Here is a 24,388-nt window from a genome sequence, read left to right on the forward strand (position 1 = left end):
AAGCTCGCCGTCGCCGTCGGTGCAGCGCTTGGCGGCGCAGCCTCCTGGACCTCGCCTGCGCGCGGTGGCCCTGCTCGAGGGCGGCGCTCGCTAGCCGCGCCGCTGGAACGAGCGAGGCAGGGCCTCGGCGCGGCCGTCCCGGCTGGAACGAGCGAGGCAGGGCCTCGGCGCGGCCGTCCCGGCTGGCCCGTCACGACGCCGCAGCCCCTCACACATGTGCGTGTAGTCGCAGCCTCGCCGGCTTTGCGCGCCGCCGCTTTCGCTGCCCCTGCACACCGTCAATCCGGGGAGGCGCAGACATCACCTTCGATGTCGGCGGGCGAGCGTTCCATCATTGGCTGGGCGCTTCCTCGTCGTCCTCGGCGCCCCTGCTCGCCGCCGCGGCGCGAACCCGAGCACCGCTACTGCCGGCGCAGGCGCGGAAAAAGGCGCCGCTTCGCTCCTGCTCCGGCTCGCGCGGCGGGAAGGAGCATCGTCGTGTGGCGGCCGCAGCGGAATAGGGCTACGGCCAGGTGCGACGACGCCCCGCGTCGGCTGCATTGGCGCTCGGCGGTCCAGTCGGTCCGGCGATGATTTCCATGGGGAAAGGGGCGAAAACGCAAGAGGGGGTCACCTGGATTCAATCCCGCGTGTTGGTTGGGGCGGAGGGTGGCTGGAGCGGGCTGGCCACGTGAGCTCGAGCTCGAGCTCGGCTCGGTGGCGGCAACAATGGCGGGAGGTGGGCGGCACGATTCCGGTCGGGTGGTAGCCGGAGCTCGGTGAGGAGAGGTTGGGGAGGGAGCTGGGGCAGTGAGGGAGGCCTGGGCGCAGCGGATTTGGAAGGAGGTGGTGCGAGGCGGTGTGGAACGTCCGGCGGAGCAGTGCCTGCGCTCGGCTCTGTTCTTGCCTGGCGCAAGGAAGAAGGGAGCAGCAGAGAAATAGCGGGTCCCACATGTCAGGTCCATGTCATTGCCCAGTCAGCATGCCACGTAGGCGGTCAGACCCAGTCAAAGGGGTTTTGGACCTCCAGTGACACAATTAGATTAGGGGGTCAAATCTGCACTTTCGGAGTTCGTGGACCTACTTAACACACCCTCACTAATTTAAGGACCCACAGTGCATTTTACTCAAAAATTTTCTACCTTCTTTAGTTCCTAAAAAAAATCTACGGTAACTGTCACATCAAATGTTCGGACACATACATGGAGCATTAAATATAATTAAAAAAATAACTAATTACATAATCTAACTGATTAGCATGAGATGAATCTTTTAAGCCTAATTAGTTCATAATTGGACATTATTTGTTAAGTAACAATGAAATGTACTACAGTACCAAAACTAACAACTTTTCACCAACTAAACAGGATAGATCCGTTTAACTTTTTTAGATACATTCTATTTTCTTTAAATTAAGATAGAATTTATGTCTAGATTCATAACACAAATATAATATATCTAAAAAAGTCAAAACTACTGACAATTTTGAAAGATGTGAATAGTTAATGTTTGTAATTCTCAAATTTGTGACGTTAGCAAATACACGGCCGAGTAGGTAGCAATGGCATATACAGTGTATAGATCGGGTTCCAGACTGTGCATGTCTTTGCTGGCGTTGCCGAAGGCCCATACGGAAGAGAAGCACCAATCAGTGCCTATGGAGAATGGGTTCACCCACCTAGCTGACCTATATAGCTAGCGATGCAGGTGACCATGAGATTAGGCCAGCAACTACGGAGTGGACAAGACTGCAGTGCACATGAGTATTATTACATCAAGATTTCATTTAAGGGGCTAATTTCTGCATAAATGAACGAACGAACGAACTATCAAATAGTAGCAGCACTCGCATATTCTGTAACTACTCGAAAATTCGATTCCGCCAATCCCAGGTTTGGTTAGATTTTATAAATATTACAAAAAACGGTAGTAACAAGAACAAAGGACGCTACTTGCATTGCTAGTATGAGGCATGCATGCAAGGGAGAAACGAAAGCGGTAGCGTGCGAGCTTCTCGCAATGCAGATCAGCGATTGTCATGGCGAGAGACGAGCAAAAAGAGAGTTAAACCCTAGGTGGAGCTACGGTCAATGTAGATCGAGCGCTGGGGCGCGCATTGTCGCGCCATTAACCTGCTTACAAGATGCGAATGCGGTGCTAGCTAGACGCGTACCAATGATTGATCGATCTCACCCGGGTGCGCCGATCGATCAGAACGGCGGCGGCGGCGGGTGCGGGTGCGGCGCGCGGGCCGGCGGCGGCCACATCACGTCCTGCGGCTGCGGGTGGCAGGCGAAGATGGGCACGGCCGGAGGGCCGCACGGATCCACCGGCTGCGCTTGCGAGGCGGCAGCGGCGAGGCGCGGCGCGGGCTGGCGCCGGACGACGTGAGGGCGACGCTCCTGCGGCTGCGCCGGCTGCTCCGCGGGGTGCTGGTGCTGCTGCGGTTGACGATGCTGGCTGCCGCGGCGCTCGTCCGCGGGGTCGCCGCTGCAGGGGGAGAGCGAGACGGAGACGGACACCGACGCGTCGTCGTCCGCGGGGAGGCGGTGGAAGGTGGGGTTGCTGAAGGCGGCGGCGGCGACGACGACGGTGGTCGCGGCGTAGAGCGGGCCCGCCACGGCGCCGCCGACGATCTGGCCGTGCGGGCCCGCCAGCGAGATGGAGAGGCACGCCGCGGCGGCGGCGGCTTCCGGCGCCACGGCGGACATGTCGGGCGGCAGGTACGTGGCGGAGATGGAGAGGATCTCGTACTGCCCGTGGAAGACGATGGCGCCGGCCGGGGCGCCCCCGCCGGGCGCCGGGTGGCGGAGCGAGACGTTGGCGACGGCGCCCGTGCCCGCGAGCACGCAGATCCCGAGGTTCCGCCGCGCCGCGAAGCGCGCGAGTGCGTCGGCCACGTCGCGGCCGCAGGGGATCTCGATCACGTGGGGGCGCATCGCGGCGGCCGGCTCCGCCTCCCGCGTGATCACCACCGGCGGCTTGGGCTTGTTCTTCGACCCCGGGGGGCGGCCCCGCCGCTTCTTGGGCACCTCGATGCTCGCCCCGTCGCCGCCACCGGACACCACCAGCGGCCCACTGCTCACCGGCTCCTTCAGCTCGGCGCTGCCGCGGCTGTCCACCTCATCCGAGAAGCACTCCAGCTGCTGCTGCTCGCCACGGCCGCCATGGTGGTGCTTGTGGGATTGCTGCTGATGCGGCGGCGGCGGCGGCGGCGTGGTGAAGTGGATTGGCACCACGTCCTTGCGATCTTGGTACATGTGCTCCTGGCTCATGTCCCTCTTGCCGAGCGACATGAACTTGGTCGCGACTCGCGAGAAAGAGAGACACCACCGAGCAATCAGGTAGTACAAGCTGGAAAGATGCGGCTGCGACAGCGAGAGCGAGGGGGAGAGCCGAGAGCTTGTGTCCCAAGGCCAAGAGCACGGGCGGCGGCAAGTGGCGATGGCAGCCGCGATGCTTGGGCGACGAGCCGACGACGAGAGAGGTCTCTGGACTTTGGAAGGGGCGGGATAAGAAAGCGATGGGAGAGAAGATCAGAAGGCACAGTAGCAGCAACAGGACAGGATGAGCCTGAATCTGAAGCCTCAAGGGAGGGTAGGCGCCTAGGCGGTGCCTGCTGCTGCTGGTGAGAGCGACAGCGAGGTGATCCTTTTATCCTCTTGTCTTTTGGGCCGTGTTTTGGTTTGACGTGAAAACGTTTTCATGAAAATTTTTGATGTGTTGAACACTAATTAGAGGTATTAAATAAAATCTAACTATAAAATTACCTCCATAATTATGGTACTGTAGCCGTTGCTCTAGTTAACGAGGTCTTTGACGCACCATTAGGGGATGATTTGGTGCGGTTACTGCAGCATCACTTTAGCCAATTATGATGGAACTTGGATCATTAGATTCGTTTCGAAAAATTACACTCATCCCTAAAAAGATTTTATAAATAGACTTCATTTAGTACTCCAGACGGACATTCTGTCTTTTTGTGAAATTTTGATGTGACACCTAGCCAAACCGGAGGCCGGAGACGATAGTACTGAGTACTCTGTACTACTCCCTCAGTCCCACAATATTGGCATTCCAACCATTCAAAATTTGTGTCACAATATAAGCATTCCTAGACTATTGTGGGTCCCACTAGCTATAGATTCCACTGCCGTGCTGATCCATCTAGTGAAAAAAAAATCCCCAATCTTCTCCTTCTCTCCTTCCTCAGCCACCGGCCCGATCTCCTACTCGTCTCCTTCCTCAGCCCCCGCCGGCCCTCTGAGATCTGCGTGACGGGGATGGAAGGAGGCCAGGGGCGCGGCGGGAGGCGCAGCGCGCACTGAAGGCGGGAGCGGCGGCGGCCTCCTCCCCCTGCTCCGTCAGCCGCGCGGGGGCGCCTCCTTTCCCTGCTCCAGCCGGCCCCCTCCTTTCCCTGCTCCAGCCGGCCGAGGCACGCCCGCCCGCGCTCCTCCCCTTCCGCGCGGGGGCCCGCCGTGCTGCCCTCCTTGACGGCGGCGGCGAGAGTCGCTCAGCGCTTGTGTCCCCGGGAGCTCCCCACCCTCCGCCGCTCCATTATTGGCCTCTCACCTTCCCTCCAGTCACCTCCCCCCCCTCCCACATGGAAGAGACGAGTGTTGAACAGCACAGGCGCCAGCGAGCTGAGCGGCACCAGCGGCAAATTTTTGAGCGGCGGCGGCGGAGCATTCCTTTGGCGCGGCGGACCAAAGCTGTGTCGCGACGGAGGGGAGGTCATGAGGCGGCGATGCGTCGTGCTATAGCGGCGTTGGCGTGGCTCCCTGACGAGGCGGCGATGCGCCGTGCTATAGCTGTGATAAGGAAGCTTCTACTAACATCCCTTGGCTATAGCGGTGGACCATAGAATATCTTAGGGGTACATGCGTCATTTTAACAGACTACTATTTCTTGCATTTGAATGCTTCAAATGCTAACATATCGGGACGGAGGGAGTACCCTACCAAAGATTCCTACCAAGGATTCGAATTACCCTCACTTCATATATATCACTTCACATATTTGATATTTGTAGATTGTATTGCTTTATTTTTTAAAAATAAATATTTATAGTGCTTTCATTAAAATGGTCAAAGGATTTCCGATTACTCTCCCCTTCAACCGGGGGTGTCTATTTCCAGCTCGCGCGGAGCTGTTGCATAAGCCTCCTCGTCCTCTGCCTCCCTCAGCTCCTCCGCCGCTGCCCCTAACCAATCTCGTCGTGGCGCCGCCCACCTACCGCCACACCTTCTCCTTGCCCCACTGGCAGCCACCGCCTACTAGTTGTTCGGCCACGCTCGGCCGTCGGCGCTCCCGCGATGCCGCGCCCTCCGCCAACCGAACTGCCACCGCCACCCCCCGCCCGCCTCTAGGGCCAGTGGTCATGAAGCCGCTCCCATCCCCGACAACCTGGAATCTTAAGGTCCGTCACCTCAACCACCACCCCCGCTGCCGGCGATCTCGCTGGCAGCTGCTCCCCCTCCTCCCGCCCCATGGTCGCTCCACCACCTCCCCCCTCCTCTAGCCGGAGCCGCTACCCTTCCCCATGCTCGGGGAAGAAGAACCGGAGGCGAGGAGCATCGCCTCGGCGATATGATGTGATTCAAATCGCACTGTATGATGAATAGATTTTCTCCCATTACCCCCTACCCCCTCGATCCCCTCCCAGCTGTTTTCATGAACGTTCGGTATTTTCATCCTGGTAATGGAAATTGGGGTATCCTCGATTCGAAAAAAAATGTCAAAGGATTTATTGTTGTTTTTAGTTTTTTATCAATTAATGGAACCGATAGTTTTTTATAATCTTGATGATAAAAACAAAGTAGAGACAAAGAAACATCAACCAGCGAAATAGTCACAATAGATATTTGTAGTGCTTTCATTAAAATGGTCACATATCATGAACACCTTGGCATATATGTTTCCATCCATTCCTGCCCACTTCTCTTGTTCTACCATCAACTTTTGCTTTTTCTCACAATTGTAATTATTTTGTGTGTTCAAAACTTTTGCTCAGCCCCCGAGCTCCCCCTGCCATCCTCTCAGGGGCGACACACCGCGATGACGCCTCTGGTCCACGCCCTAGCTGCCTCTGGTGGATGAGTGAAAACCGGCTTCGTCCGTCTCATCCCTTCCCCCCTCTATCTCTCTCACCCTTCAAACCCTGGTCGTCATTCCCGCCCCTTCGCCGCCACCAACCTCTAGGCTGGATCCGACCTCCCCTTCGCCACATCTACACCCCAAAGGCCAGTTCTGCTTGTGGCTTCCCTCCCTTGGCGACTATTGTGATGGTGCGGGGGGAGGGGGGCTCTGTGCTCGGGATGGTCCATGGCGCGGTCCTCCACTCCCGGCATAGTTGCCCTGGTCGAGGCTCGTTAGGGTGACCGCCCCATCCCCGACGGCCGGCGACGCGATGGTCTCGTCCTCCTCGACTCTGTTGGCTGGGGTTGGGCGCGCCAACATCCGTGCATGCAGTCGTTGTTCGGGCTTCCCTTCCCCCTGCTAGCGTGCGGCTCCAGCTACCACGACCAGTGGGGGCAGCTGGCTCTCACCCTGCCATGGCTCCATGTCGGCCTGCTGCTCATCACGGGTTCGGCGGATTTGGTCGTGGGAGGCCGCTGTAGTCGTTATCTATTCCTGTCGGTGCTTCATTTGTGCACTTTTGCCATGTTATTTATTATCTCTAGTAGATGCTTTGCCGCTGGTCTATGCTTTCTATGGCGGATACTTTAGCGCTGTAGTCTCCTCTTGGACGACTTATGTTTGGCCGCTGCTAGGGTAATGGACGGATGCTTTGCCGTCGTGTTGCGGCTAATGTCTCAACTTCTCTAGGTTGATACTATTTTGCCAGCCCGGTTGTAGCTTTATCGTTTAATAATCTCCGTTCTAAATTGATTGGTCATCTTTTCAAATTAAAAACTCACGCCGCAGTGGCGCCGTTTGCTACCTTTACGACAAATTTGTGCCCAATGTCTTTTTCTATACATTCTTTCAAAAAAATTCACGGTTTTTTATTCAGATTACCATAACCGTCTGGTTAACTACCGGATTAGCAAAGCCGCCGCGATCTCGCGCGATTGCATCTATGCACAGATGCCGTTGCGGCCGTGACCAGCGCGCGCAGCAGAACACAGAACAGAACAGGGAAGGCAGGCCGCAGGTGTGTGGGAGCCCCACCGCACCTCCCTGGCAGCTTTCGGCCCGAGCCCGGCGGCGTCAATTTCTCACGGCAAGGCACGGGGAGGGGAGCGACGCGGTGCGCGAGACGTGCTTGCCGGGTGCCCTGCCGTGCGCTTCTGTTCTTGCGCCCGGGGGCCCGCTGCCCGAGGAGATACGTACGTACCCGCCGCGGAGATTCGCCGAAGCGTGCGGCGTGGGCGTCTGGGCGACGCTGATGATCCGCTGGGCTGGACGGAGGTGGGGAGATCCGGTTCGGTCTGGAGGAAGCTTACGTACTACGCACTACACGGTCTTTTTTTTTTTGAAATATTCGCACTACACGGTCTACACCCTCGGTTTGTAATGCAGGGTGGTGAATGGTGACATGCGTGGTCGCGGCCGGCACGCGCACGCCGTCACACCCCACCCCACCCAGGATCGACCACCAGAACTACCGGTCGTGGCGAGCATGTACAGCAGTCTTACGGCTCCACGGGATCTCTGATGTTTGTGTACCACCCAATTCGACTGGAGGACGGAGTACTTGTACTTGGCTCGACCACTGCACGTGGTTGGCGGCTCCGGGTATTAACGCACGCCGGCACCGTATCCTGAATCCCCCGGCCCCTCCTGTTTGCAGCGCGCGTGCCCGGCGAGGTACGGTACGGTTGCGGCTCAACATTTTGACATGTGCGCCTCGGACGCAGGGTTTTTTTTCCCGACCGGTTTACCCAAACCGGCGGCCTCCGGTTCCGGTAAATCGGACCGGTTTGACCGGTTACCGGTAGAAACCGGTCAAATTCAAATTTGAATTCAAAAAATTCAGTTCAACCGGTTCGTACCGGTATACCGGGCGGTTTGACCAATTTGAATTTAAATCCAAATTTAAAATCGCATGTGTAACCAGTTTGGACCGGTATACCGGCCGGTTAAACCGGTTTACCGGCCGGTTTGACCGGTTTACCAAGTGGGCCTTAATGGGCTGTCTCATTTTTTTCCTTTTCTTTTTTGTTTTAACTTTAAATGCCCGAAAAGTATGTTAAACGAATGAATTTTTGAGAAAATTTGACAGCATTAGATTCGTCGCACCTTGAAGTATTTTTAAGAATTTTTTGGGTATTTTTCATTTTTTGGAATTTAAATTTGAATTTTGAATTTGGGCCGGTTTGGTACCGGCCCAAACCGGAACCGGACCGGACCGCCACCGGTAAGGGAACCCTGCTCAGACGACGCACCGTCCCGTACCGTTAGTACGTGGACGACCACGCCGGGGACCACGAGATACTGCTGCTGATACAGGTAGATCCTGCGCAGACGGAAGACAGTTATGGTTTTTGACCGGTGAGCCCGGCTCTGGCCGGCCTCCTGCCGATAACTGCTTGTTGGAACAAACAGCATCACTGGCGAAGAACCTCCTCCTCCTACTCCCGACGGCTCCGGCACTGTAACCCCACTATAGCGCAGAGCCGGCAGAGCCATCCAAACCTGACTCGGGAGCTTCAATCAACAGTGCCGTGCGTCAGTGAGAGAGTAGGAAATGGGAAAGCGGAGCCGCTCCTGTAAACAGTATCGCTACAATGTTTTATGCAGTAGAGTCGGAACCGCTCGGAGCCCTTCCAAACGGGGCCTATATCGACACAATCTTCCGCCAAGATTTCGCGGCCGGTTCTTCCGCTGACGAACGAACTCGGACCATGCAATCCCCAGTAACCCCACGGCGGAATGCGGACGGACACGCCATGGTCCATGGCTCCATATATGCCCATGCCCATCGCATCTCCAGTTCTGAACGCTCATGATGCCGGCACCGCCGTACGCTGCGGGCTCACGCACGCGCGCGGCGGCGACGACGAGTCGACGAGCGCCCGCCGGGCCAGCAGCAATGGAGCACGGGGCATCATGACGGCCGGCTGCGGCTGGAGCCCTGGAACGCCGAACGCAATCATCGCCAGGAGTCGCCGTGCACGGCCGGCAGACACGCGCAGCGCAGAGCGCGAAAACCCGTCCGGCCCTGCATCATGAATTCCGGCCGGCCACCGGCGACGGGCGCGCGATCATCGACCGGCCAGATCTCGGCACCATCCCGTGCCCCTCCATCCCTCGCACACCACCACACGGCGCCAGCGCCGTGGGGGATTTAATTAGCTTATCACAAGACTGGCCGCTGGCCGGCGGCCGGCGGCCGGCGGCCGCGCCCGTGCCCCCACACCGGCCTATCTATCGTGTCTGCGGCTGCGCCCATGCTGCAGAGGCCTCTACCCGCGCCCGGCCGCGTAGACTGCTTCACGACAGCTTGGCCAGGCCAGGAGGGCAGGAGGCCGTGGCGTGGCGCGACCTGGCCATTTACGCACGGCCGAACTTTTAAGTGCGAGCTGCGCTTGCAGTAGCAGCCTGCAGCAGGGAGACTGGCACCACAGGGGAGGGGAGGGGAGGGGAGGGGCCGTGTTTGGTTTGTGACTTTGACGGTTAATTACTTAGTATTAAATGCAGGTAGTTTGTAAAACTAATTTCTCAATTCCTGCACTACTTTGTGAGGCGGATTTAATGAAGTCTTTGACCCCACGACTAGAGATTGATTATTGTAGCAAATCATCGATTAATTACCGTCATTATATTCGTCGCAAAAAGTTACACTTATTTCTAAAAAAATTTACAAATAAATTTTATTTAGTACTTCATACATTGAAAATGCGCTACTCGTGCTACTGCCTGTGTCTTCACAGACTGGCACCACAGTGCACGGCCTCTGGAGTTGCGTTTGTTGACCCTCACCTCAACAGCCTGGTCTGGACGTTTGGGTGTGGTGTGCCACACACACGACAGCGGCGCAGGTAGGCCAGGTTTTGCTAGGCAGCTAGCCAGGCGCCCGGGCCCACAAGAGGGGTCCGCCTAAAGATTTATCGCAGACAACAATAGATACCGATGTTTCACCATGCAGAACAATAGATTTGGAAGAATAATAGATTTGGAAGAAGAAGGAAAATCAAAATCGCTCGAACAATTAGCAACAATGTTTTTTTTCTCACAGCAAATCAGCCAGCCGAACAAAGCGACTCAACAGGACCAACAAATGAGGGCAACTAACTAGGCAGTTAGGCAGGCCTACAAGAGGAGTCTACGCAGAATCACGATCAGCCTCTCAATGTCAAAAAGTGTTTTCTTAATGGCTCATAGACATTATCATGTGAATCAAAGTACACTAAGGACGGATACATTGCTACACGTCATCCGTCTCATAGGTCGTCTCATACAACGCCAAGTAGAATTTTTAGTGATGTGGAGGAGAGAGAGCAATGTGAGAGAAAGATGTGGTTGCCTCGCGAAACAACTACTTCATGGGCTAAAATTTAGGAGTATGAGACTACTTCCCACCATTATATGAGTTGTTGTTGCCATGCAACTCAAAATGTTTCTTTATTTCATCCACAAATCAAGAGATGTGGTATAACTATGAGACAACTAAAAAGACAAGTTATTGTAGAAATTTGTCTAGTAGGTCGTCTCAAAATTACGTATCACTCCATGACGCTTTAAACGACACTAATGTACTTGCCCGATTTCGAAAATCGAGCTAAGGATCCAAACATTCCAGATTTTATCACTACTTCTATAATCCAAATGCTATAAATTATAGAATAAAAAAAAATGTAAGCAAGCCTATGGCCTGCTCGTTGCAGGGCCCATTTTCAGTGCAAGGATGTAGGCATGCTGTTTGGCAGCCGCAGCCGCAGCCGCAGCCGCAGCGGTTCTGCAAAAATCACTAGGCCGGGGGCCTTCTCTTGTTGCTTCATGAAAGACAAGCAAAAAGAGGTCCAAGGATAAATTGGGAGGATAAAGCCAACATGCACCAAGTGGCTTTTCTATGTGCTTGCCTGATTGTTGCTCCATGTATGTTTGACTTATTCTCTGATAGGAAACGAGAGCATTTCTACGCTTTTGCACTCTCTTTTAGACAGTGAGGTTTGACTCCCTTGTTTTGCTAGTCTACACTGTCGCCTCTCCCGCTAGACAGACTGCAGATGTAACACTAGCGCTACAAAGGATACTCAAATGTCACTAAGTAGATTATTGAACATTCCCACAAAATGATCTAAAACAGCTAATAGGGGACACAGATGACATAAACAGCCAAGGACACGGCCTGAACCGTAAATGAAATCAAGCCCAGAAAAGTCCTCACTCAGTAGATGATGGGTGGGGCTCAATAGAGCATACATGCGGATGCAGTCCAGCAAATACTGCCCAAATAGTCAGGGTAACAGGCTCAATAGACAGACCCTAAAGGAAAGAAAGAATAAAGCAACGGTGTTAGAGTTTTGAAGTGAAATGCATCGAAATGAAAGAATAAGGTCTTCCTCACTAGACTTTGGCCTGCTTCAGTACAGTTGAGCAGGCCGGATACGGTCAGCCCATCTAGTTGAGATTTCATTGATGGGCTGACATTGATGGTCCTCTTTCCTATCCAGAAGACATGCGGAACCTTAAAATTGAAGGTCGTGAGTCATCAGTCATGACGGTATCAGAGAAATATGCGTCCTCTTTGCCTCTTTGGGGTGATTAATCCATGGCATCTACTGCAAATCCCCTGAACCGTGCAAAATACATAATTTTTTTTTCACACAAAACCAGATGGTGTTCGACATGTTCAGAGCCTGCCAAACTTGTTTGATCCAACCGTTTACAAAACGACAGAGAAAAGACGGTAGCGACAAAACGCGCACCACAGTATTTTTGTCACAGCTCTCTGAATCCGTCTTTTCTTTCTCCCGATTTGCGCAAGATTGGATCATCAAATCTGGTGAAGACACAGAACAAGCCGAACACTACTCCCATTTCTCAACTTTTTGGTAAAAAAAAAAGAATTTTGCCCGACCTTAACAGTTGAGAGTCCTTTGCCACAGGTACCAAACCATTAAACCCATGAAGCAAGACGCAAATCCTTTTATGAACCGCACCCCCCCCCCCCCCCTCCCCTTTTAATTGCAATGGTGTAATCATATACATGAAAAAATAATTAATATTTCTCTACAAACCCAAGCCCCCCCTGCCAGTAAAATGCCTGGACAATCCTCTCCCTAGTTGACCTTCTAAGAAAAAGGCCGCCCCTGTATACCTACGCTGTTCTGTTAACTTACAGTTCCTACTAAAACTACGATTTCGACTACTGCTACCCTGTTGTTTACCTTGGTCAGTGTAGAAGGATGATGGGTTCTCCCCACCATCTTCCAAAACCCCTCTGCCAACCTGAAGCCTGTGATGGTACTGTTGTGCAAACTCACCTGCCTGATCTATGTCATGGCCTGAGGAGCTAGGGTTGCAGCTAGACCTTTGCCTCAAGTAGCTCAGCTCGTCTTCCTCAGGTATTACCGATGAGCTCACTGGGTGCATATGATCCGAGGCTCCAGATATGTTGTCATACTCCATGTTACCCAAGTTCCTGGTGCTGTTAGTGCTATTGCTGCTGAGAGTGCTGCTTGACCCTGCATCAGAGTTGCTGAACAGTGAAGAGCTGTCACTTCGACTAAAGCCTGGTACCTGGTACGACCATGCGTCGGATGCTTCCGATGTGTGTGTGTGGTTGTGCACTGCATGATCCTTCCACAACTCTCCACCTCGGTGCATGCTCACATAAATGCCTCCCAAAGGAGTGGATCCTGAATCTGCCATCTCCTTGGGTTTCTTAGCATGCGATGCACCTTGTTTAAGCATTGCTTTCCTTACAGACTCTGGCACACGCGGTGAACACCTGATTGAGTTAACACAACATAATTTTAGGATAATCAACAGAATAGATATGACCATATGCAGCATTACTACATTGTTATAAGTGAGAGTGGCACCGTGTTTACCTTGCATAAAGCAGCATGTATGCACATTTTGACAGGACCTTTTTGAGAGAAACAGGTTTCACCTACAGACAACATTACAGGCTATTAAGCCAGGAACAATAGTTCAAGTGGCGCATGTAGATTCGAGAAAAGACTGGCACATGTAGCCAGGCAAGTAGCCTTTTTCAAAAAAAAAAGAGAGAGAGAGACAAAATCCATCAGGATTCCAATACAAGGTCAGTCTTTCATTGAATATTCAAAAACTAATGCCAGATAAAGAAATTAGTAAAAGAAAAAATAATCGATGCTATAACATGGTATCATTTTAATTTCTTCCACTATGTACACATTGTACTAGGCAGGTTCAGACGTCTTATTTACCTTGCGATCGTCCATCTCGTGCCACTTCCCCTGAGGATCCTTCACATAACATACATAATGACCAGAGATGGTTGTATTCATAACATCATGATGGACAACCACAGCATACAAGCTGTACACAGGACTATAATCATCTGTTTTGCACATGAATTGAGACAAATTCAAGTGCTCTGGGAACTTGACATCCTTGCTGATCTTACCAAAAACACCAGACTGTTCAAAGAGAAAGGATTTGCATTAAATGTGAACACTATGTTGCTATATAAATTTGTTCCAGACCCAACACAGGAAAATATATACAAAAACGAATTTATTGATAGCAAATGGTATATTAGAGTAAGGAAATAGCCTAAGATTGTTAATGGTACCTGATATCTTTTCAGTGCGATTGTCAGAATATTTGGCGCCTCTGATATTGTCAACTTCTTTTTGGCACGCTCATAAGACATGCATCTGATGAGAATACACGAGTTCAAGAAGATAGGTAGATAGAAGCAAAAGAAGGATCGGTTCAGGTATTGTTAGGCTAATGATTAGACAAGTAGGCATTGCTAAGTAATGCATTCATTTCTCACATAAACATCAAGTAATGATTCCAAGTGATTACCAAACTGAAGTCCTACAACAAGTGAAATTGCTACAAGTTTAGAAACTCAGTAACTGACACTACTTTAGTTGAAGATCAGTTGCTGATTTAAGGTCCTTGATTTAGCATTTTAGCTCAAGTTTCCTTGACTAAGCAAGGTGGTATATGCAAGTGCACAAAGCATGTAGATAAGATAAACAATAAAACTGAACCGACCTGCTACAATGGTATCTATTATCACCATCTAAAACTTCTGAAGATGTGAACCGACGAAGTGCACCTTCAAGGGTATTGACATCCCCATCTATTTCAACAGTTAAATCCAAAATACGTTCAGACTGTGCTGAACTGACCTGACACTTTGTGCATATTATCTAGGGGAAAAAAAGGAAACTATTATAAGATAATATAAATATGCATTTTCATGACATCCAATGCTGCCACTGGAAGTCTGTGGGCATGGAAAGGCTGTGTGTTCCGCGGGAAGAAAACCTTGGATTGTAGATAGCCCCCGAATGTTAACTGCACCAGAGTTGATTCTTCAGCTAGCTTGTGGACACCATTTTTCTTTGCTTCCTTCATGCTAGCAGATTGCATAGTATCAATTGCATACCTGTTAAAGTTATCACTCATCAATTTATGAAAACAGTATTCCTAGTGAGAAGATTTCACTGAATATATAGAGGACACATTCAATAAAACCAATTATTAGGGATATTGTTTTGGATCAAGTTTTTGCTACCAACAAAAAAGCAAATAACTCTTCTTTTATTCATGTTTCAGTTTAAATAGATCAATCAGTGGAAGGACCAATGAGACATGTGGAACAATTGTGTTCGTCATGAGATAAGAGGGTACCTACGAGTGTGCAAAAGAAAACTCCATGACATTTGGCCCATAGAATGCAATGAATATACTATAGTACTACCAAAAAACAGATATGGGCATCAATGTACACCATTCCATCCCAGCAGAGAGCTCCATCAAATGTATGGATACACATATTTATTATGGAAGTTTCACAATTGCATTTACTCCAGAAGGTCCCATCATTGCATGGTAGATCAGTTTGCAATTTACAATCACCAGAATATTTTCTTTACCTACTGCCCCACCTAAGAATTATTGCCATCTGGCCGTGTCTCCTTTAGAATGCCACTTTGTCATGGGCATTCATGATTACTGTAGAGAGATAGGAAAACACCACACACCCTTAGGGAGGGGTGACCTTTCATATATATAGCCAATACAATATGGCTTGGTTTGCAAGTACAAATACATATACACGTATCATGGCTATACATACTCTAATAATTACTTTGTCAAACAGGATAGCCCTGTATAACATGTCTGCAGCGCAAACATTGGATATCCACACATGTGAACACAGACTAGCATAGCAGCGCTGACACCATGACACTAACCCAAAAAAAAAATCAGTAAGTTGGGCTCTGCTGTCATTCTGTTGGAATGTATAGTAAAATGGTAGTGTACTTCATAAGGTGTTCCATTAATTTTTCAACTGTTCATCTAATTATCTGAAAAGAACAGCGATAGTTCTTAGCATCCCCACTAGTGTACTAATTCAGCCAATAAACATGTTAGAAAAACAGCAAGTGCAAAGCTTTGACATGGGGTGTTCATCAGCGCTTCATAATTTTACCTGTGGTTGCATATATTCAGATACTAAATTATAGGGAAGAAAATTAAGATAAAGAGTTTCCTTTATCCAAAGGCAACTAAATATGCTGATAAGGAGTATATTAGATATAGTTTGAAAAATAGCCTTACACAATATTCTCAGTCACAATGATATCATATTTCTTGCATGAATGCATGACCAAAAATATTGATAATCAGAAAATAGGTGTGCAATATTTCCTATTGAAAGGTAACAAAGAGTATATTGAGTACGAAGGCATCAGAAATAGTTTGGAATAATACCCCTCAAGAGTAGCTCAGTCACAGCAATAACATAAACTTTTTGTGTGGGTTTTCAAGAAACACATACACAATCATCAACATTATGCAAAACATCATCAGTATACTGAGCATAACTTGATCAGCCATCACTAGTTCCAGGCACATGGATGCTAACTATATGACCTAGGAAGTTAAGCAGTGAAAAGAAAAATTCTCACCTTAGAAATTCGTGAGCATCTTCTTCTCTACCCTGGCCAAAGCTAGTCCCAATTTCGTTCAGATGAGATAGTATTCCAGTAGGTGATACTGGAGCATTTCCACGCTTGCCCTCTGCCAGGACCTTTTCCAACTCACACATGAAACACCATTCCTTTTTGGAACCTAGAAAATACAAAAGTCTACATTATTAACAAAAGAAATACAAAATTGAACAAAGAAAATATAGGTTGAGTGTAAATTACAATTTCGTGAATGATATCCTTCCAAAAGATAGGCTGTAAGTGGTCGGGTAAATGCCAAACACTGAAGAACAGCATTCGCATAGCAGCTGCAAAAGAAACAAAGATAGGGAGGTTAGCAAAGAGAACAGTATTAAGTGCCACACTCAGATTTGACAAATTACTCCCAATTAATAAAGTGACCTAACATGTTTAACAATAAATTGGTTACTACTATGACATGGTAAAACAATATAATCTTGTTAAACATAATGCAAACAGTATACAATATCCTGAGAAGAAACACCAGCTACTGGATAGTTTGATTTGCATCGGTGCTTGAGGTGTCAGCACGTTGCCTAGTTTGATCTGAACCATCCTTGTGAAACAGTTTGAATGAAAGCGTTGACATTTGTAAAGTGTAAGCTACTAGCTTCCATGGTTTGGGAATCAATAGGATAACACTAGTACTGCAGCCAATGTGCAGCATACAGCTTGCCAGGCACTGGACAATTCACAAATAGTAGAATGGAGAACTACCCGTCATTGTATAATTATAGAGTTAAATACACCAGCGGCCCTCGAACTTGTCCCCAGGTGCCACCAAGGTTCACGAACTCGCAAAATCAAAATTTGGCACCCTGAACTTGTTAAGTTGTGCCACTTAGGTCCATAACCCTTCAAGGAGCATGAATATATGCAAAAAAGCCCTTGAGTTTTTTCATCTTCTATATCTACGTCCTCCTCGTCACTTTCATCTTCTATATCTTGTGGGAGAGGTGAAAGTGACGAGGAGGACGTAGATATAGAAGATGAAAAAACTCAAGGGCTTTTTTGCATATATTCATGCTCCTTGAAGGGTTATGGACCTAAGTGGCACAACTTAACAAGTTCAGAGTGCCAGATTTTGATTTTGCGAGTTCGTGGACCTAAGTGGCACCTGGGGACAAGTTCGAGGGCCGCTGGTGTATTTAACTCATAATTATACTATGTGGAACCTTTTCAAAAGAAAATTCATGCTGAATCTTTTAAACCTTCTCCAACCTAATGATCTAGCCATGCTATAGTGGAGAACTCACTGCTACAAATAAAACTACATTAAGATAACATCAAATTCATAAAATCATATGCATATTGATGAAGCTTACAAGGAAAGTCATGTATTACTGATTACTAATGTTGAGAGCCCTGTGCAGCCTAGCCTGTTTACAAATTACAACCCTATGTATTTAACGTAGTACCACCAGGTTAACTATATTACTATCTTATGCTATACAAATGCTAATGAGCTCCATTCCTAATGCAATGAGAATCAATCAGATCCTAGAAAAGTGAAAACAGTGGTATTAATTGCACTTTAAAGCCGACAATACCATCCCATTTGTTTATTCTCATGTGTATTGAAGTGAATCCCAGTCCATATAAAATAAAATGCATATTCAGTCAATACATAAAGCACATTAACGAACTAAGTATAGGAGAAGTATGACAGTATGAAGCAGTGATAAAATGGACCAGCTACTGGATTAACACATCAACATGGTTCATTAGTTATGATCGAGAAAACATAGTTAATAAATTCTACCATTCATACTTTAATAGAAGAAGAGAATTAAATAGTTGCTGAGCATGATTTAAGGAAACGCTACAGAAGTTAGGTACAGATATTAACAATCTCCAAATAAAACCATGTTGGATATGCTTAAATGCTTAATAGAAGCACGTGAATGTTCACAGCCATATAGCATACGTTTCCTGTATGCAATAATAACTGATCCATTAATCAATTACCTATTGCCAAGGTTGCATAGACCAAAAGGATGCAGTTCCAACTTCTCGAAGTTGTAGAGTTCGATGAAGTGTTTGAATGGAAAAAGTGCCTGACAAGTTAGGATAATCATCAGGCAATATGGTTGTATAGCAGTATATGTTACTCCCTCCATTCCAAATTGTAGGCCGTTTTAGTTTTGTCCTATGTCAAACTTCTCTAACTTTGACCAAGTATATAGAAAAATATATTGATATGTACAGTGCCAAATAAATGTACATAATAATATATCTCATAAAGGGTTTAAGAAATTAATTTTGTAGATGTTACAGCATTTTTTCCCCATAAACTTGGTCAAAGTTGGAAAGGTTTGACTTAGGACAAAACTAAAATGACCTACGTTTTATAACTGAGGTAGTGATTAACTGAGGTACCCAGTTCTATTTACCAATTCTGTTGGATAATGCCTCACAACTTTCGGAGCTGTTTGTTGTCTGGCATATTTCTTTTCTATTGATGGATTATTTGGCACCACTCCTGTACTATCTGGCCTTGCACATAGACCAGGCGAGTTATCTCCCCTTTTAGATGGGTTGCATGATAAACCATCTGCACTACTGTGACTGTGAGTGGAAGAAACTTTGTCAACAGCTGACATGCATGGCAAATTTCTAGAGCTTTCATGGTTAACTGTTCCAATAGCTTGCTTGTTGGATTGCTCCATTTCACTCTCCAACTCAGTATGCTGGTCATGAGTAGTGAGAGAATTTTTTTCATGAACAGCATTGTCATGAACTTTGCAAGCTTCACTTGTAGTTGTAAGCCTTGAGCAATCAACAAGTTCTGCCTTCCCAGTAAACTGAGAATATTCCGCAGAGGACTCTGCTGCATTTGACGGCTTATCAGAGGGCATATCCTTGAGCTCTACTCGAGCCACCACATTCTCTGGTGTACCATCTCGTGTGGCACCAAGACCTGGTGGATGGCATTCATCTCTGTGTCCTTTTCTCCAGTGATCTATTTGGCATTTGAAGGTGCTGCAACCAACAAGAAGGAAATTACTTTTTTCTTGAGAAAAATGGAAAGAAGTTCCAGCCTCTGAAGGAAGTTACTGAAGTAAAACAATCATACGATAGAGCTGTCTTATTCCACACATAATAAGGGATTACAGACATTACCCTCTTGATTAAGGATCTTAGAAGTGATGCCATACAATGCATGTTACATTGTAAAAGAGGGATGCATGCGATTTCTGAAGCAAAAGTCTTAGTGACTTGATACGGAGGAAGTCATGGACTGTCAGAGTTGGTTTCAGGACCATGAGCTACTGGGTCTGGAGAAATCCTTTATCTTATTCTTCAGTTTACATGTTTCAACTTTCAAGTTCTTGGCTATAGTTTTCATAAGAAAACTGTTAATATAAGTAACACAGCTCAAGGATGAGAATAATTCGTGCATGCACTAATCAAGGAATTTGCGAACATAAATTGCCTTCACCTTATAACAACACAATAAATCCAACATCGTGTGATCAAGTGATGCTTCATTTCATATGCTCCTAAGTACATTTTTCTTGATTAAAGATGTATACAATGAAAACATAAATATAAACACGATTCTTAAGACATTAGCAGGCCATGAATTTGTTTCACATCTCTATTTCATTGAAAGGGTAACAAAATGGAAAATGAGGTCTCCATTGAAAAGGAGGGTCCAAAAAGAGCTCACAGATCCGACATCATTATTTGATATATTGCCAATCGAGTAGTTGACATTGGCTAAAATATGAGGAATGGGCCCTCCACATCACATAGACGTATTGCCAAACAGAAGCTGAAAGCATACTTAGGTCTCGGTTATTTTCATTTGCCTAATATGAAGGGGACATGAAACTACCTGCATTCCCAGATTGTCTATATTAAATCCTATCAAACCTATATTGTAGTACTCATAACTCATCAACGCAACATAAAAGAAGAAAAGGTATTCCTAGTAATTGACTTTCACAGTATGAATGCCCCATTTTTACAGACTGGCTGAAATGTCGAGCACATAAATGTACAATGATTAGACCATCTGTCTAGCGTGACAACCCAAGATGAGTAATCTGCTAATCAATAAATCAAGACATTTGTTATGAGCGTGGTGGGATTGAGAGGATTGCGGAGGAAGAAGGGGCGGCTGCTGCCGCGCTACAGTACCCTCAGTGCTAGAGTTCCCGCGGGTACTGTTCACGAGGCGGCGGCTGCGAGGGCGAGAGAGCGGCGGCTAGGGTTGGGGGCGCTGGGAACGCCGGCCGCGGGGTTCGCCCACGGCCGGCAAGAGAGAAGGGATTTCCTTCTAATCTCTTGCTTGATTAGATTGATACATCTCCTCTCTTTATATAGAGAGGTTTACTTGACCCCTAAGCAAGCGACTAATTAACCCTAATGGGCTAAGGCCCAATAGGCCCTTGACTCCTCTAACACTACACCCCACCTGGACATGCAGCTCGTCCTCGAGCTGCAACCTAACAATGACGCTAACGATGACTCCACTAGACGCAAATCGAAAACCTAAGAACAAGCCTTTTACATCTCGGCTTATTTTAAATAAACTGCAATTCTTTATTTTTGACTCTTGAAGATACGGCGGACACCCTCCTTGTGCTGGACCTGCACGTAAGTAGCCGCCTGGATCCCATGGAGACCATCGGAACGAGAGGGGAGGACAGGTATGGCCACCGGAAATTAGTCGCGACAGCGACCAGCGGAGACGTCCTTGTGGTGGCCGGTGACGGAACGTGATGGCGCCAGGCAATGTGCCTCCGCCGATGTCAAGGAGGAAAGCGCATCCCCTATCGCTGTTGTAGAATTGGAGTTCACTACCATGCATGCGCGTGAAGACAGCGGCGAGTTGGCACGAGCGCTGGTGGCCGTCTGACGGGGCGAGGTCGCACCCCCATTTGCCGAGGTCGCGCCCCCAATTGCCGAGGTCGATCGCTGTCAAAGCCGCCTCTTGCATCTCCAAGCGCATCTTCTGTAGCCGTCGCCGCGCTAGGAGGCCACGTGCTGCAGCCTGCAGCCGCACCGCCGCCGATGCCTGGATGCCATCCACGCCCCCGAAGAAAGCGCGTGCGCAGTGCTGTTGCGGTGGCGCGGGGCTAGTGGCGGTGAACGGCGGGATTGGCGCAGGAGGAAAGGACAACGGTGCCGGGCTGCTGCTCTCCGCGGCAACCAGGAGCCCACAGGCTGGTTGCGGGACCTGCGGCGCGACGAAATCCTCCGGGATAACCGGATCCAACGGCAGAGGCGGCTGCGCTGAGGGTGATGGCGTGCCTTTGACCGCCGCCAGCCGCGTCAACTGGTGCGAGGTCGCCGCGAAGGAGGAAGGCGGCAGGCACTCAACCGGCGCAAGGGCTGCCGTCGACGGCCACCCGGGTGCGGATGGCGGGCACACGAACGGCGACGGCGGCGACCACACGGGCGTTGAGGGTGGCAACCAGACGGGCGGCGACGGCGGCGACCATACAGGCTTCGAGGGCGGCCACGCGACCGGTGCCAGGGCCACCATCTGTGCGGAGAAGTCGTCCACCTGGCGCTGCAGGAGAAGGTCGCGGATCCCGGCCAACTGTTGGCCCAAGTTGAGGACGGCGGCGGTTAACTGCGCCGGCGTCATGACAAAGTTGGGGGGCGTCGTGCCCTGGGGGAACGACGAGGATGGCGCGGTTGAGGACGAAGAGAGCGCGAGTTCCATGGTGGACGACGGTGGTGGCAGCGGCGGTGGCGGTGGTTGGGGGGCGGAGGTCGCAGGGGCCTGACATCTCTGATACCAGATGTTATGAGCGTGGTGGGATTGAGAGGATTGTGGAGGAAGAAGGGGCGGCTGCTGCCGCGCTACAGTACCCACAGTGCTAGAGTTCCCGTGGGTACTGTTCACGAGGCGGCGGCTGCGAGGGCGAGAGAGCGGCGGCTAGGGTTGGGGGCGCTGGGAACGCCGGCCGCGGGGTTCGCCCACGGCCGGCAAGAGAGAAGGGATTTCCTTCTAATCTCTTGCTTGATTAGATTGATACATCTCCTCTCCTTATATAGAGAGGTTTACTTGACCCCTAAGCAAGCGACTAATTAACCATAATGGGCTAAGGCCCAATAGGCCCTTGACTCCTCTAACAACATTGCTCTGTGTGTGCGTGCGGGGGGCGGGGGGAGCGCTTCCCCACATATTTTCTTCAAAAAAAAAGAATGAATCAAGCCATTAATCTGCCAATGCATGCAGTACATCTTTAGTGTTTTCAATTTTGAAAGAGACCTTTGAGGTTTCATTTCTAGTGAAGCACGTACCTTGCAAAGGAAATATTGTTTGTACAGGCAACACAACTCAATGATGAGAATAATTTGTGCATGCACTAATCTCTACTGGGAACTTGCGAACATAAATTACCTAGGATTCACCTTGTAGTAACACATTAATTGGTGGAATTCTGCTCCTCAAGACTATAGTAACACAACATAACCTAAGAAAATCAATGCTTAATTTCATATGCTCCTAAACCTTTTCTTGAATAAAAATGCACACAATAAAAACATTTTTTTAAAAAAAATGCATCTCTTAAGAGACTGGGGACCCCTACATTTGTTTCACATCTCCTTTTCAGGCAGTTGGAGAAGTAAAGTAGCATGCAAAGTGGTATAAAAGTGGAAAACAAGGTCTTTCATCATTTATAATTGGACAAATTGACAGTTGAGGTTGGCTAAAATTAATGGAATGGGCCCTCCAAATCACATAGATGTCTTGCCAAACAAAATCTGACGGTATAATTCAATATTATCTCTCCATACTTCATTTACCTAATATGAAAGAGGCATGCAAAACTATCTAAGCATAACTCAAATTCCCCATGCTACATCCTCTGCGCAACCCATAGCGTTGAAGTATAGATCAATGCAATCAATGCAACAGAGAATCACACAAAAGGCAATCTCGATTCCCTAGCAACTAACTTTCAAATATTAACTCTGTTTTATAGAAAGGATGAATTATTGAACTTGACTCAGTAAATATACAGTCAAATGAAACCACCTGTCCAGCATAAATTTCCAAACTATAAGAACTGCTACGCCAACAAACGAAGCGCAAACAAGAAAAAACCACTAATGCATGCCAGTTCTAAGGTAACTTTTATCTGAAAGCAGCATCCCCGCTCAAAGCTAATGCCAGTACTAGGGTAATTTGAAATGAAATAACTGATGAAACTATATGTAACGAAATTGTAGCACAAGTATCAGAGAGGCAATGCTGGTCCCGACCCACTCCTTGTTGAGCAGATAACTGATGGAACAATAAGCAGTCGGGGGGTAAGCCACTAGCCTGACACGCTTGGGACCAAAAAACGATCGGAAGGGATAAACAATTCACACTGTAAGTCTATTGGCACTGTGCTAACTGCTAACACCTACAGAGCACCAAATCGATAACACCCCAGCTCAGTACTGAAAAAAAAAATGACGCGCCCGTCGCGCAATGCAGCAACATAATCGGCACGAATCGAAAAGGAGGAAACAAGAGCAGGACGGGGAGCTCACTGACCAGTACTTGACGCTCTTGCATCGCTTGCACCGGAGCGTCGTCGGCCTGGCGCACATCGCGCAGACGCCCTTCCCCGCCGGAGGGGAGGCCGCCGCCGCCGCCGCCGCAGCAGCAGCAGCAGCAGCAGCAGGAGCAGGAGCAGGAGCAGCAGCAACCACGGCAACCTCATCCTCCGCCTCGTTCGGCGCGGGGCGCGCCTCGGGGACGTCGGAGGCGCGGACGAACACGCCGCCGTACTGGCCGTAGCAGTAGGCCTCCTCCCTCTCGGCGATCTCGACCTCCTCCGCCGCCTGCCACGCGAGGCGGCGCACCTCCTCCCGCCGCGCCTCCGCGCGCTGCAGCCACGCGCTCGCCGCCATGCCGAGCGCCATGAGCGCGACGGCGACCACCAGCGCCACCGCCGCCGACACCTCCATCCCCCCCCCCCCCCCCCCCGCGCTCGCTGCCGAACCCCCGCGCGCCGCCGCTAGCGACGGATCCCGGCCGCGCGCAGCTGCAGCCTTACCCGCGCGCGCCGCCGGCCGAGCGGGGAGAGGAATGCGGCGGGGAGGGGAGCGATTTAGGGTTCGACGGGGCGCCTCCCCACTCTCGCCCCCCGCCTCCCCCTTATGACGGCCTCGCCGAGTAGTAACGGAAGGCGCGGAAGGCTCCGGAAGGCGGCGAGGAGGGAGGGGAGGGCTGCCGCGCGTCGGCGTCCGTTTCCGGGGGCGCGCTGCCCAGAGAGAGCGTGTGGCGTGAGGTGGGGGGGCAAACGCGAGAGGGAGTA

General features: G+C 49.5%; 2 protein-coding genes and 1 long non-coding RNA gene across 3 annotated transcripts; all 3 read right to left on the bottom strand.

Annotated features, from left to right (window-relative positions):
- Positions 1-1,832: 1,832 nt before the first annotated feature.
- On the bottom strand, positions 1,833-3,582 carry LOC120681578 (AT-hook motif nuclear-localized protein 17-like). Its single transcript, XM_039963114.1, has one exon. The coding sequence runs from the start codon at positions 3,273-3,275 to the stop codon at positions 2,190-2,192; it is 1,086 nt and encodes a 361-aa protein (XP_039819048.1). The 5' UTR covers positions 3,276-3,582; the 3' UTR covers positions 1,833-2,189.
- Positions 3,583-10,895: 7,313 nt separating this feature from the next.
- LOC120681591 lies at positions 10,896-12,088 on the bottom strand. Its single transcript, XR_005677921.1, has 2 exons — positions 11,495-12,088; positions 10,896-11,412 (listed from the first exon to the last, which is right to left on the bottom strand). It is a non-coding gene; the product is annotated as an uncharacterized LOC120681591 (long non-coding RNA).
- Positions 12,089-12,108: 20 nt separating this feature from the next.
- LOC120681585 (ubiquitin carboxyl-terminal hydrolase 18-like) lies at positions 12,109-24,057 on the bottom strand. Its single transcript, XM_039963127.1, has 11 exons — positions 23,623-24,057; positions 18,506-19,094; positions 18,081-18,169; positions 16,314-16,399; positions 16,071-16,233; positions 14,422-14,542; positions 14,146-14,303; positions 13,712-13,796; positions 13,344-13,556; positions 12,984-13,045; positions 12,109-12,880 (listed from the first exon to the last, which is right to left on the bottom strand). Exons 1-11 carry the CDS (start codon positions 24,036-24,038, stop codon positions 12,160-12,162), a joined length of 2,703 nt encoding a protein of 900 aa, XP_039819061.1. The 5' UTR covers positions 24,039-24,057; the 3' UTR covers positions 12,109-12,159.
- Between the last annotated feature and the right edge of the window lie 331 nt (positions 24,058-24,388).

The sequence above is a fragment of the Panicum virgatum genome, chromosome 2K (assembly GCF_016808335.1).
Source record: "Panicum virgatum strain AP13 chromosome 2K, P.virgatum_v5, whole genome shotgun sequence".
NCBI classification, from domain to species: domain Eukaryota; kingdom Viridiplantae; phylum Streptophyta; class Magnoliopsida; order Poales; family Poaceae; genus Panicum; species Panicum virgatum.